Source organism: Balearica regulorum, chromosome 2, assembly GCF_011004875.1.
Source record: "Balearica regulorum gibbericeps isolate bBalReg1 chromosome 2, bBalReg1.pri, whole genome shotgun sequence".
Classification (NCBI taxonomy): domain Eukaryota; kingdom Metazoa; phylum Chordata; class Aves; order Gruiformes; family Gruidae; genus Balearica; species Balearica regulorum.
The window spans coordinates 105531503-105545815 of record NC_046185.1 but is presented as its reverse complement, the minus strand read 5'-3'; the positions used below and the strand labels follow the sequence as shown (position 1 = coordinate 105545815).

Here is a 14313-nt window from a genome sequence, read left to right as displayed (position 1 = left end):
TCTCAAAGCAAAAAGCTTTAGTTTTTCACTTAATTACCATTTTCTTCAGCACAAGTATTCAAGACATGAAAACAAGATGTACTTCTGTTTACTGAAATACTAGGGAACATAAGGTTGCAAAGAAGATTAGTGTATTATGTACTAATGAATTGCTACTCCCCTTAACTCCATGATAAATGTGACAGCTCTTTTTTTAGACTCAAATGAAGTGTAATAACCTCATGCTCAGATCAGAGAATGTCTGAAAATTGATTGCATTAATTTGGGGGGAGGTGAATTACAAAGCATTTATCTTTCACTGACTTCAATGCTGTATCTATCACACTGTGAAGAAAAAAAAAAAAAAAGGTGTAGGTTTGGAATTTGCTATGTTCTATATTCCTAATATTTTTTTCTTTTAAAGTGCAAACATTTTTTTTCTAATTATTATCAAGAAGAAAGTAACAAAAGCAGCCTTCTCTTTCCAGGCACTTTTACTCCATAAGCAATGTAAGTTTTCACCACTACAGGATACAAGTTTCAGGATCTGGTATGAATGCTACACAAACACATAGATACCTGGCCTGAGTGAGCTACCGCCTTCCGTGTTTTACAACCTATCTTTTGTTCTTTCTGAAATCATAAGACTTTGCTGCATGAGAGATTGTGGAACACAGAAGTAATAAGAAAAAAAAGGTAAATATTAAAACTGAAAAGCACTTCAAACTCTGCCACTGTGGATAGATGCACCATACTGGTTTTTTTAAACCTGTTAGGTATAATCATGTACAGATCAGCAAAAGTGCAGCAACTGACAGATATATAATCCACCTTTAAAGGGCCCAGATAAAATGAAGATTTATAGGATTATTGGGAGCAGATAGAAAGGTAAGTCCCTGATTTGAAGGACTACTTAGCATAACATTGAAGACAACAAGGTGATGCTGACTATTCATCTTGTCTAGGAAATGCCTTGTTAATGGAGAAAAAAATAAGCCTTGCTATGCATGTTCTTTTTACACCTGTAAAGGGTAACATCCTCTAAGATACACTGTACTCCACTGTAGAGCCACTGGCTGAGTTCCCCAGAGGACAGACTGCCCAAGAGAAAAAGCTATCCTCTTGAAGCTCTACAGAACAAAGTCTAAAATATCTTTTATTGCTAATTCATGGTAAGAGATTATGACTAATGGATGTATTGATAGAATCTATCAGGCAGTAGTTTATGACAAAATCCTTTCAATGAATGGAAGATATGGTAACAGAAAACCTTTGATGATAATAAAATATTTATTTTTATGATAACAAAACAACAGAAATTAAGAAAATAAGAATAAGGTTTTTTAGTTGAATGTAAATATGTACATACTTTCTGCTCTTTTTCTTTTTTCCTCACAATCTAATTACATCATTTTTATGCAACATGCATAATAGCACTCTCATCTGTAGCTTCCATTCTGCCCTTTCTCTCACAGTACTTTCTATCTTTTTTTATTTACTGATCAGTACACTGATCAACACAAAATGGTTATTTTTTTTAGTGTAGACTATCTTAGCTTATTACACTAGAAAGATTGTGCATGCAACTTCAATTAGTTGTTTGCCTATAAAAATACTTTTTTAAATAAAAATACTTTTTTAAAAATATATAAAAATACTTTTTTAAAAAATACTGATTGCTTTTCCAGATGGCATCTATAGTAGCACGTATTAAAGAAACATGAGAATAAACACAGTATTTACACAATATTTCTACTTAGAAAAAGAATACATTATCTTCTATCATCTGTGGCAACTAATCTAAACAGATCTAAATAGATAACAGCTGAAAGTATCTTCATCTACACTCCAATAATGTACCTTGACAAAATACCGGTACAATAGTCAAAATGTCCTCCTATGCAGAGTCAGAACTTGCACAGTCATTTGTGAAGTGAAATGAAGATAGGAGACAAATGAGTATCATATAAGGAAGCAATAGGAGACCAGCATGGCCATAACTATCATGGACTTGGAAATTTCCTGGTCCTTCCTGTAGGAGAGGAAAGAACTGTAATGATGGAATATCCACCCACATAGTTTTGCCTGAGGGGTGTTTTTTGGTTGGTTGGATTGAGTTCTATACTTTTTGTTGTTCTTTTGGGGTTCTTTTTTTAGGGGAACAAAGGCAGTCTTCTTGAGAAAAATACCATTAAAAATCGCAAAGTACCAGTGTACCAGTGCTGCAATTCAGTGGAAGACACAGAATAATACCTACCTAATACAGAGGAGGACTACAGAAGTGTGCTTTCTGGTATACAGTTGTGGGCAGAAGAGAGATTTGTAGGAAGCAGATCTATCATCCTGTTCTGCAGGAAGCACAGAACACTACAACCACCACCTCAGGTTTACACATGTTCCTGCTGAATCAGGTAGCTACTGCTTGAGCCTGCATGCAGAAGTGTTGCTTTCTTTGACAAGGTAGGATGTGAATAATTTTCTATGCATGTATGAACGCTGCTAATCCAAAGACCAGGATCTGAAGGTCTAACTGATAGAGCAACTAATTCTGGAAACCATTTCCAGGCACATGAAGGACAAGAGATTCCTCAGGAGTAGTCAGCATGGATTCACAAAAAGAAAGTCTTGCTTGACCCACCTGATTAACTTACATGATTAAATGACAGACCTGGTAGATGAGGAGACAGCAGTAGCTAGTGTCTACTGGGCCTTCAGTAAGGCCTTTGACACTGTTTCCCATAAGAGCCTCATAGCCCCTCAAGCTGTTGCTGTAGGGGCTGAATGAGCAGACAGTGAGGTGGATTGAAAACAGGCTGAATGGCCGGGCTCTGAAGGTGGTGATCAGTCATGCAAAGTCTAATTGTAGGCTAGTAACTAGTAGCCTACCACAGAGGTCAGTATTTGGTCCAGTCCTGTTCAACTTCTTCATTAATGATCTGGATGATGGGGCAGAGTGTATCCTCAGCAAGTTTTCTGATGACATAAAGTTGGGAGGAGTGGCTGATAGGCCAGAGGGTCATGCTGCCATCCAGAGGAACCTCAACAGGCTGACAGGAACCTCAGGAAGTTCAGCAAGAAGTGCAAAGTCCTGCACCTGGCAATGGACAACCATGTGCATGAGATATATGCTGGGGCCACCCAGCTGGAAAGCAGCTTGGCAGAAAAGATCCCAGTAGACACCAAGTTGAACATGAGCCAGCAATGAGGCCTTGCAGCAAAGAAGTCTAATGGTATCCTGGGCTGCATTAAGAGGAGTGTTGCCAGCAGGCTGAGGGAGGTGCTCCTTCTACTCAGCACTGGGGAGGCCACTCCTTGAGTACTGTGTCCTGTTCTGGGCTCCTCCATATCAGAGAGACATGGACATACTGGACAGAGCCCAATGAAGGGCGACAAAGATGATTAAGTGACTGGAGCATCTCACATATGAGGAAAGGCTGAAAGATCTGGGACTGTTTAACCTGGAGAAGAGGAGGCTCAAGGGGGATTCTCATCCATGTATAAAGTAGCTGAAGGGAGGGTGCAAAGAGGATGAAGCCAGGCTCTTTTCAGTTAAAAGACTTAACATAAAATCAGTTTTGTATTTAGACAAGTCCCTCCATCAGTTTACAATCTGTTTGCACCTGGGAGATTTTCATTATGAAATCGTACTGGCTCAGGATCTTCACAGGTTTCTGAATATTTGCCATTTTTCTCTGTCCTGGTTTTGGCTGGGATAGAGTTAATTTTCTTTCTAGTAGCCTGTATAGTGCTGTGGTTTGGATTTAGTATAAGAATAATATTGGTAACACACTGATGTTTTTAGCTGATGCTAGGTAGTTGGAGTGTCTGCTCTAAGTCAAGGCTTTTTCAGCTTCTCAGGCCCTGCCAGGTGCACCAGAAGCTGGGAGAGCACAGCCAGGACAGCTGACCCAGACTGGCCAAAGGGATATTCCCTATCATGAATCACAGAATCATAGAATCACAGAATCATTTTGGTTGGAAAAGACCTTTAAGATCATTAGTCCCAACTGCCAACCTAGCACTGACAAGTCCACCACTAAACCATGTCCCTGTAGCACCACATCTACAGAGTCTTTTAAATACCTCCAGGGATGGTGACTCAACCACTTCCCTGGGCAGCCCGTTCCAATGACTGACAACCTTTTCAGTGAAGAAATTTTTCCTAATCTAAACCTCCCCTGGTGCAACTTGAGGCCATTTCCTCTTGTCCGGTCACTTATTACTTGGGAGAAGAGACCAACACCCACCTGGCTACAACCTCCTTTCAGGGAGTTGTAGAGATTGATAAGGTCTCCTCTCAGCCACCTTTTCTCCAGGCTAAACAATCCCAGTTGCCTCAGCCCCTCCTCCTAAGACTTGAGCTCTAGACCCTTCACCAGCTTCGTGGGCCTTCTCTTTGGTCACGTTCCAGCGGCTCAATGTCTTTCTTGCAGTGAGTGACCCCAAACTGAATGCAATACTTGAGGTGCGGCCTCACCAGTGCTGAGTACAGGGGGACAATCACTTCCCTAGTCCTGTTGGCCTCACTATTTCTGATACAAGCCAGGATGCTGTTGGCCTTCTTGGCCACCTGGGCACACTGCTGGCTCATATTCAACTGACTATCGACCAACACCCCCAGGTCATTTTCCACCGGGCAGCTTTCCAGCCACTCTTCCCCAAGCCTGTAGTACTGCATGGGGTTGTTGTGACCCAAGTGCAGGACCCAGCACTCAGCCTTGTGCAGCCTCATACAGGTGGGTCTTGGCCCATCGATCCAGCCTGTCCAGACCCCTCTGTAGAACCTTTCTGTCCTCAAACAGATCAACTCTCCTGCCCAACTTGGTGTCATCTACAAACTGACTGAAGGTGCACTCGATCCCCTCATCCAGATCATTGATAAAGATATTAAAGAGAACTGGCTCCAGTACTGAGCCCTGGGGAACACCACTTGTGACTGGCTGCCAACTGGATTTAACTCCATTCACCACCACTCTTTGGGCCCGTCCAAGCCATGAGCAGCCAGTTTCTTCAGGAGAATGCTGTGGGAAACTGTGTCAAAGGCTTTACTGAAGTCCAGGTAGACAATATCCACAGCCTTCCCCTCATCCACTATGCGGGTCACTTTTTACCATATCATGTCATTCTCAATATATAACTGGGGAAGCTAGCTGGGAGGCAGAACCCAACTGGGTTTTGTTTTTTTCTGCATGTGGTGAGCAATTGCATTTGTACATCACTGTTACTGTTCTTATTGTTATTCTCTTCTCTTGTTATCCTATTAAACTGTCTTTATATCAACCCATGAGTATTTTTTCCATTCTCCTCCCCATGCCCTTGGGGGCAGGGGTGAGTGAGTGGCTGCATGGTGCTTAGTTACTGGCTGGATTTAAACCACGACACCCCAAAGCCCAACTTTCAGAAGGGAATGAATCCATAAAGCTTCCACTTTCCACCATTTCTCCACTTTCAAAAATCTGTGATTGAAGCAGAGAAAATTGTAACCAAATGTTTTTGAAAATCAGTATACAATCTACTTAGAGATTTTCTTTCTTGATGTCTGATTACTGCTATTTTAACATTTGGAGTTGACAAAAGGCTGAGGCATTTTTTTCTTTCATTGGATAAAAGCAGAACTCACCTAGGCACATATTAGTGAATCCAGACTGACTTCTACTTTCAGTTACTGGAAGGAGAAAACTCTCCAGATCCATCTATTTAAAAGCCCTGCTTTTGTATAGGCCTTTCAGAATATTTTCCAGTTTTCTTCTTTCATGAATAAACAAATATTCATGCCTTAATTAGAAGTGTTTCCACCTGAGGTCTTGCATTCCATCTCAGTCGGCCCTTCCTTGTCAGCCCGTAGTTTCAGTATTTAGGACTTTACAGTGCTTTCCATAGCAACCAATTGGGTATCAAGTCACTCCTTTCATAGGGGTGAATACTCTGTAAGCTGTTTTACAAAAGGAATCAAAATATTACAACACAGCCAGCCAGCCACGTTCTGGAGTTTACCAAGACTATTTTAGTGGTCTGTAATTTTAAATGGGTGTTGCTTGCTAGAAAATTGAAGAAAAATTAGAGCAGCTAGTTCTTTGGGACACTAGTTTAACTGCACTACTGCAGAGAAACAAGAAAAATCAGAGAAAATTTCCTGAAAGAGCAAAAAGAATATTCAGATAAGAAGTGTTCTTCTACGACTTTGGACTCGACACTTCATCTTGGAATAGAATGAGCCATACAGAAGGTACAGCAGAACTCAGTAATCCATTATCCCATTACTTCACGGCAATTAAAACATGGCAAATAGGGGGAAAAGAAGTTTTGTATTTGAATTCAAAACATTTCTTTAAGCAAACTGGTGGTGAAACTCAGTGACTTTTGATAGACTTTTGGAGGTATGAGTTAAAAAAACTGGAAAAGCAACCTTCTTACTGCCAGGTTGAAGTAATAATTCAGGATTTCCAATACCAGCTTCCCTCCTAAGCATCTGTAACACACAAAGCTCTACAAAAACAAAGGGGACCTCACAAAGCCTTTCACTTGAAGAACCTGTGTACACCTGAAAGGGTTTTTGCTGCTTGCACTTATTACTTGCAGTCCTGTGGTCTGCTGCATTACCACATGAGAGATTTACTGTCACTTTGGAGGTTTGTAGATCACTCTCAGTAATAAGTGGCTTTAGGTCTGAAGACAGTTTCAACAATGGTTTCAACACTCCTAAGACTAAATATTAAAAGGATTTCATTGTTCTACAGAGAACGCGGAGCACTTTGCACACAGGTGCCTGAAAGTAATTGATGGCAGAGATCCTTTCTTAGGTATGCATGCCTGAACTGTATTCAATTCAGGGCCATTCTCAAAATGCCATTGTTTTCTTATGTAATTCACACAATTTGCCATTGTACATTTGCTATTCGTCAGAGGATGTAATCTGAATCTTGTTGAATTATACTGTCCTGATATCTTCTTCCCTACTCTAAATAATTAAGACTTGAAACATGCAAGACTTGGAGGGGGAGGGGAGAGAAGAGAGATTTGTGTTTCAGGGAGGCAGGAAGGACAGGAAAACGATGAGTAAGGTACAAAGGTAAAATGAAAATAAAATGTGGAAATAGGCATCCATATACAGATCATAAATTTGATAAAGACATGGCTTACACAGTTTTTCCTAGGACTGGAAATGCTAAGCTATTCTTCTATGTTAGAAGTGTTCTTTTCAGCTGCCTAAAATGTTGCATACAAAAGGTAATTCCTTAGAAGGCAGAGATTTTACAGTATTTAACATTCCTAGCTCACAGGTATTCTAAACAGCACTTTTCAAGAGGAAATACAGCATCTAACTAAAATGAAGCTACTCCAGTTATCAGCACAAATCTATAGCATTTCTATGTAATTGTTTTTAAGATAGATAATAAAAGGCTATATCCAGGAAGGAAATGCATATGCCTCCCTTATAAATATGCCAACCTGTTCCAGCTTCTACTGAGTTGACAATAAAAGTAAAAGATATATTTTTTTTCCTTGTTATCTTGTTCACCATACGGAGGAAGGTAGTCAAGTCCAGACTTCCTAGTCACAATGCAAAGTCCTTTTTCACATTATTATTTGCTAATGAAAGCAGCTTTTAACAAGCACTACAATCATGACCAGGCTGGTAGTTTAAGTTTTGCAGGATCTGGTAGCATCCTCATCATTTGAGTCTCTTGACTCCATTTTCAGTTAAATACTTCCAATAAAGTTTCGCTAAGCATCCTTCAACATTTCTTCCTAAAGATGTTATTTACTGAAGAATTGCCAACAGAAGAGCAACATTTTTTGTTTTTATTAAAACAATACCCTAAATCACTTTAAGTAATTGACACTTTTCACTAGTGCTAAAATGCCAAGAGGGGAAACTTGGGAGTCCAATCGGCTTTTGTTTTGACAGTTTGCTTTGGAGGGAGGAGTATTGATTTCTTCAAAGAAAATATTGCCGCAGGAGTCTACATTAGATGGGTTGTTAGACCTGCATTTCACAGTTCCTTACCTAGCCCATCCCTAACATGCTTAAAATTCTCCACAGCAATTGTTTGTGTTAAAATACTCTGAAGAGCTCCTTTTTCAGAGTAGTTTGAGACAATGTGAAGGGGCCTGGGCATGCGGAAACTAGAGCATTTGTAGGAACCCATATGTCTGTAAGCTTAGAGATAGTGTGCTTTACAGCTCATGTCCTCCTGGGGTCTCAAGAGCTGACGGACTCAACAAATCCATCCGACACAGTATCTTTCTGAGATATCACTAGGCCAGCCTTCTCCTAAGTGTTTTTTCGTTGTTACTGAATCACTTCTACCTCCTACAAAGCATTGTGGCATTCCTGAAGACGGATTTACCATCTGCCCTGGATTCAAATTTCACTCCCACTTTTAAATTTCTATTATAAAAGCCTTTAGAATTTGTGCACAACTACACAGACATTAAAAAAAAAAAAAAAAAAAAAAAACCTTTTGTCACATTCTTAGACTCAGCATAAACTGTACCCACAAAAACAGTTGGCAAGAGGTTTGACTCACAGATAATGAAAGGCTATGTACCCTTCCTCATTCCTGTTCATAGTCACTCACCCTCCCACTGTTTCTTACAGTTGCTTATCTGCTCCACATTGAGCAAGTTTGGGGGGCTAAACAGACAGAAAGACTGCTTTGTAGAGGGTTTTGGTTTTTTCATTTTGGGACAAGCAATTAACTATCTTTCTGAAGGATGTTATAGTACATGGAAGGACTTAAACCACAAGTAGGAATTTTACAAGTTCCTCACATAACCTCCAATGAAAATAAAAATATAATCTCTCTCTGTCTTGTAGGCTTTTGAATAAGTATAGAAGCATGCAGTGGATATTCTCCCAAAGTAAAAAGTATACTTCCCCCCCTCCCATAGACATGGCCTCAGAAATATCCTCTGAAAAAAATGCATACAATATTCAGAGTTTGAACTATTTCTTGTCTTGCCCATTTTTAGCTCCTGAGCTCAGAACTGAGATGCCAGGAAGTGGACACCTGAAGTCCACTAGGAGGGTTGCCAGCTGCACCTCATGTACCTTCTTCATGTAGATAAGATGTTTTTCTGGCTTAGCTTTACACATGTAAGTGGTTTATTGGCTTTATCCCATAAGGATACTCATTTGTAGTGATAAAGAGAGCCTATCAAAAGAGGAAATAAAGATCACTAGCCAAAGTGGAACACTATGTACCTTAGAATGAAGAGTTGGGGCATTTCAAATTAAGATGGTCAAATTAAATCAGTTATAGTATGTCAGACAGTACATTGAGATGCATCAGAAGTTTCATAGTAGACACAGGCAAATTAATTTATTTCCTATAGTGCATGAAAGCTAACTGTACGAAGACTCTTCTTCCATGGTTTGATTTGTACCAATACTTAGACTTGCCCAAGAGATGTAAATATTCTTCACACACACACAAAAATAGCAGCTTCCTTCCCACAAAGCCCAAAACACTAGGCCCTTCTTCATGTGCTTGGAATGCTTATGAGATTTCACATACAATACTTTATGTTGCAGAATACCTTGTCAGCACCAATATACATTCTGAATGTACATAACGTGAACATAAAGTCCCAGAAAAGCCACAAGAATCTTCTCTTAAGTACACATTTCACTAAGCAATATAACATCATGAACTGTTTTTTTTTTTAAACAAACAAACAAACAAAACAAAACCCCACAAAACTCTAAGGTTATTCTAATGCAAGAGAAGGCAAAGTATTCTCATAAACTTTTCATCCCCAGCTACCAATTGCAATACCCAGAACAGCCTTTGCTGACCAAATTGCCTATATCTATCAGTAAAATAGCTCTCCCAACCTCTGTATCCATGGAGAAGTGAGCTTGCATGTATATGAGCTCCCCTGCTGAAAAACCCACAGCAAAACTAGCATTTTGACTCCACTACCTTTGCCCTTCTTCAGGCAGTAAAGCAAGAAACACAAGGGCAGATGTTCTATATTTTTTTCCTCAGTTCTTTTCTGTCTGCTTTTGGATTGTATAAAACTTCTTTGATCCAGTATAGCATTTTTGTCATTCAAAATCTTCTGATAGATTTCTGGTGTACTTTCCAGAACCCTTGACAAGTCAAGGTAGATAGAAGACTGACAAGCCAGTGTTTTTTTCAGTTCCCTTTCTCATTGACTTACATTAACAGCTTCATGCTTTCTTCATTAATAAGCTGTTGAAGAGTGAGTGTACATTTCTGCTTTTCTGTATTTTATTTGTTACTGGTGAGGAAAGCAGGAGCATTTATAGGCTCTCAGTGGAATACAGCAGTTGTCCATTGCTTCTTCAGAGACACTGTCCAGAGTAGCATAGGATTGCAATTACAAATATGGAGATAGAAAAGAATGAAGCTTGAGAGCTTTGGGGAAGAAAATGATGGAGTTGATGGTAGATATGATCTACCAGCACATGCTCTGCAGCTGTGAAATAAGTGCAAAGAATTTAAAAACAGAACCAGCAACATTCAGCTCATGAACTCCAAGGACAATTAGTGCTTTATCGAGAGTTTATACTGAGGACTTCATGGTAAAATGGCTCATCTTAATCAAACATAATCTTAATCCAGGCCATTGCAATTTAAATACAGGACAATCTAACTGTCCTGTTATCTTCATTGGTTTTCTCACACAGCACTGATATGGTTGTGCAGCACTAATATTACTCTGTACAACTGTGGCACATGTACAAAGCAGCAAGGGCTTAATAACACAGAATGCAAATAATTATTTGAAAGAGTAGCTCAAAAAGAAGGTTCAAATCAGCAACCTATGTATTAGTTTGGTGAGCACAATTTTATAGGGACTCAACATTGTCACTGGTTTTTCCTATATCTGGTTTCCCCAGCTTTCTACTTGATATAACACACCAATAAAAGTAAATTAAAACTGTATTTAAATGTAATCTAGGTAATGCAGCAACCATGTGAACACAAACTATTTGCAAGGTGTAGTCCAACAGTGATTCAAATAAGGATATTTAGATATATCTATGGTTAAGCAAGTGAAACCTAAGATGCATGTATCACTGAAAAATGTTTTACAGTAGTACCTTTACATAACTTACTCCTCATTTTTTAAATCTTTTAATTTGATTTTGGAGACAGCAGTTTCCACCCAAGTCTTACTGCGTTTAGCTTATTTGCTAGACAGAATATAACTAAGTACACCTTTTTGCATCTTCCATTTTCTGTGACATGCAAAATCCATGGAATGTGATTGTGGTATCACAAGTTAGTAAGTACAAGTACAGAAAAGCATTAGTAGGATTTTCAGCTGATCATACCTTCTGACTTGAGACTGATTTTAGAGGTGATTTATTGAAAATTGAAAATAACATTTTCAACATCAGGCAAACTGGAGGTCTGGTTTTAGATCCAAAGGTAAAAGGACTGAAAATAATAGCATCAAGCAAATAAGATACATTCCAATGTTTACAGTGACTCTTCTAGTTCAGCAGCGTTATTAATATAACACTTTCAGAAGTGCTTTTGAAAAAGTCCCAAAGTTCAGAACACAAGAGTTAGAGCATTCCTATAAAGTCACTTAAATTATAGAAGTTAGACTAAGTCCTTGCTTTTTACTGATTCCAATTTCTTGGAGAAAATTCTGTGTACTCTAAAGCCTATATTTTTTCAGCTGCATCAGATGGTCTGATAATACCTATTACCTTTCTCTATGAACTATATGTTCTTTCACTAATTCAGCAATGCACTGCAATGCAGAGCATACTAAGTTCATATGTGTAGTTTACAGTGTTAATTTCTGATGGTATTTGCTAATATAGCTACCAATCATAATCAGAAGAATAGCATATCACAAACTGGAATAGGTATTGTATAAGTAATAAGGCCCCGTTTCTGTTTCACTTCGGTAAAAAGTTTTTTTCCCGGGAGCAACAGCAATGCATGGTTTCAAAGAACTGCAAGGGTTTGCACGGAATCAGATGCAGAAGCCATAGACCTAGGCACTGAAAATGAACTAGGTAACCGACTGGGGCAGGTGAAAAATCGCACTGCTAAGCACCGTGTAGGGCAGTGTTATGAAATCAGGACAGACTACAGTAAACCCCCTGAAAACGGGTCAGTGGACTTATGATAAGCTTTCTTCATGTACGTTTGGTGGGAGAAGGGAAAGGGGGAAGGTAAAGGGAGAGGACATATATTAATATATAACTCCGGACTCACCGATTTTGGCCAAGCTGGCCACAAGTATCCAGAGTGTAATGATATAAGGGTCCTTGACGTGATCCCATTTGAAAGAGACGATGGCAAAGCTTTGAGGCTGGCTGCTATTTATAGGGCTTCCCGAGTTTCTCTGTCCCAGCGCCGCTGGGAGAGCCATCAGCCCCAGGAGAAACCCCACTCCAGATACCTGCCTCATCTCCAAGACACAAAACAAAATCCTGCTTCCCTTTCCCGGAGAAATCCCGCCTCTTCGGAGGTCCTTGGGGGCGAGGTCCTTGTCCCCTCGCAGAGACGCGACCGGAGCTGCAGACCGCGGGACACCGGTGCTTTCAGCAGGCGGTGGAGAGGGTCCTATCCCGCCACCGTCGGCACGGCTGCTCGGGCTGGCTCAGGTGCCGCTTTGCACGGGGTGGCCAAGGAGGGGTCAGGGACTCTGTGCATAGATAGATGCTTCGAGCTGGGGTCCTGTTGCTTGCCCGCACCTGCCTTTATCAGGCTGTTCCCGAACGGCCGGAGGCGGAGCTTTCCTGCCGCTCCCGCAGAGGCTGCAGTGCGGAGACAGCGATGCCCTGACTGAGCACCTTTCGGGATCGGCAAGGGAGCTCCGTTCCGCCGAGGGAATGACGGCAGGCTCTGGGTTGTGTCCACCGTCCTGGCTCGGCTCTGGGCACATGGGGGTTGGAAAGAATTGGCCTTGAGCTTCTGGCTTCAGGGGCCAAGGATGGGGCGCTCCCGCAGGCATGTCCAAGGTGAAGCCTGGGAGCCGTGCTCAGATGGGAGCCGGGATAAACAGGAGATCCACAAGTTTCCGTTCGGGTGCGCAGCCCCATGGGTCAGCCTCCCTCAGACCCACTGTCCTAGCCCGCTGCCACAGAGAAAATGCACTCTTTTATGCTTTTCATCTTGAAATCGTGTTAGGATCTAGCTCACCGAAGATACAGCAGATTTCTCAAATAAGCTTTTTCTTCTGTCCACCAGAGAGCACCTCTTCCTACGGTGCTCGGGGAAATGACACTAGCAAGCAAGGTTTGGCTTTCCACTTAGATCTGCTTGCAGCTGTTTGTTAAGATGTGCTATAGTAAAAACGTTATCTGGCTTATTATCTTTTTTTTCTCTCTCTTTTTTTTTTTTAATGGTCACAACGTGAAACCTTTTAGAAGATTCTCAATTTCCCCCTAAAGCCTTCTTTTTTGCTGATAACATTTGCTGTTTTCCTGGACCGTCCATTTTGTGTGTTGTAGGCAGGTGGACTCCTGATAATCATCACTCTGCAGTAAAAAGGCAGCAAAGCAGCATATTCCCAGCAAACAGAACTGAGTGCGTCTTTCCACACACCGCAGAAGCAGCTCCTGTCCTCTGTTGTGTGCTCTGAAGCAATCCAGCTGGCCACATATGCAGTCCACTGCTTCTGTGACTTTCTGTGGAAAAATACTACATTTTGTTTTACTTACATCACAGTTGGTTTTGTCAAGAGTTCAAAAATGAACATGATAAAGCTCTCCTTTAAAATATTTGAAAGATTAGGAAATTATTTTATTTCAGTCATGGGAGAAAAGCTAAGTACTTTTTCAAAGTCTAAGTGACCTGCACAGACACTCTATAAATCAATTAACTGGTTAATTAAAACAATAAGTTTGCATGGACTGTCAGTGTTATAAAGGGTGTCTATCATTATCGCATAATAATCTCATTTAGCTAAGGACCTCAAGGAGCAAAGTTCGCTTGAGTTAATGCACTGAAGATTCAGTTATTACATCAAAGCAAGTGCAGGCCTTGTGTTGGACCCTCTCTTCAAACAATGAAACATCTTGTGGTTTTTTGTTGGTTTCATTTGTGGGGTCCCCCCCATGTCCGTCCATCGTCGTCTCGTCTGCTCCCCCCCCCCCCCCTTTCATTATTTAAGGAAAGGAAATTATGTAGGAATTTTTTTAACTAGGAGCCAATCTGAAGATGGAATTGGCAACTTTTTTTTTAGGAAGCATAACAGCAAAATATTTTCTTCACTTTTAGGAAATGACTTGAAGAATATTTCAGTGTCTAACAACCGAAATTCTATCTATGTTATTTTTATCTTTATCTTTTTTGGAGTATGACTCAGGCACCCAAAAGTCCTTTAGAATTT

The 14313-nt window shown here is 40.5% G+C and overlaps 1 protein-coding gene and 1 long non-coding RNA gene across 3 annotated transcripts in view; one reads left to right on the top strand and one right to left on the bottom strand.

Annotated features, from left to right (window-relative positions):
* Positions 1 to 13568, bottom strand: part of SLC9A3 (solute carrier family 9 member A3) — a 56166-nt gene extending 42598 nt beyond the window's left edge. For both annotated transcript variants that reach the window (XM_075745278.1, XM_075745277.1), the window contains exon 1: positions 12192 to 13568. In XM_075745278.1, coding sequence (XP_075601393.1) covers positions 12192 to 12387 — 196 coding nt within the window. In that variant the 5' untranslated portion in view covers positions 12388 to 13568. The remainder of the gene's footprint in view (positions 1 to 12191) is intronic.
* LOC142600488 (uncharacterized) overlaps positions 1 to 14313 on the top strand; it is a 71230-nt gene that overhangs the window by 25479 nt on the left and 31438 nt on the right. The window contains exon 2 of the long non-coding RNA XR_012833993.1: positions 2137 to 2439. This is a non-coding gene — a long non-coding RNA (uncharacterized LOC142600488). The remainder of the gene's footprint in view (positions 1 to 2136; positions 2440 to 14313) is intronic.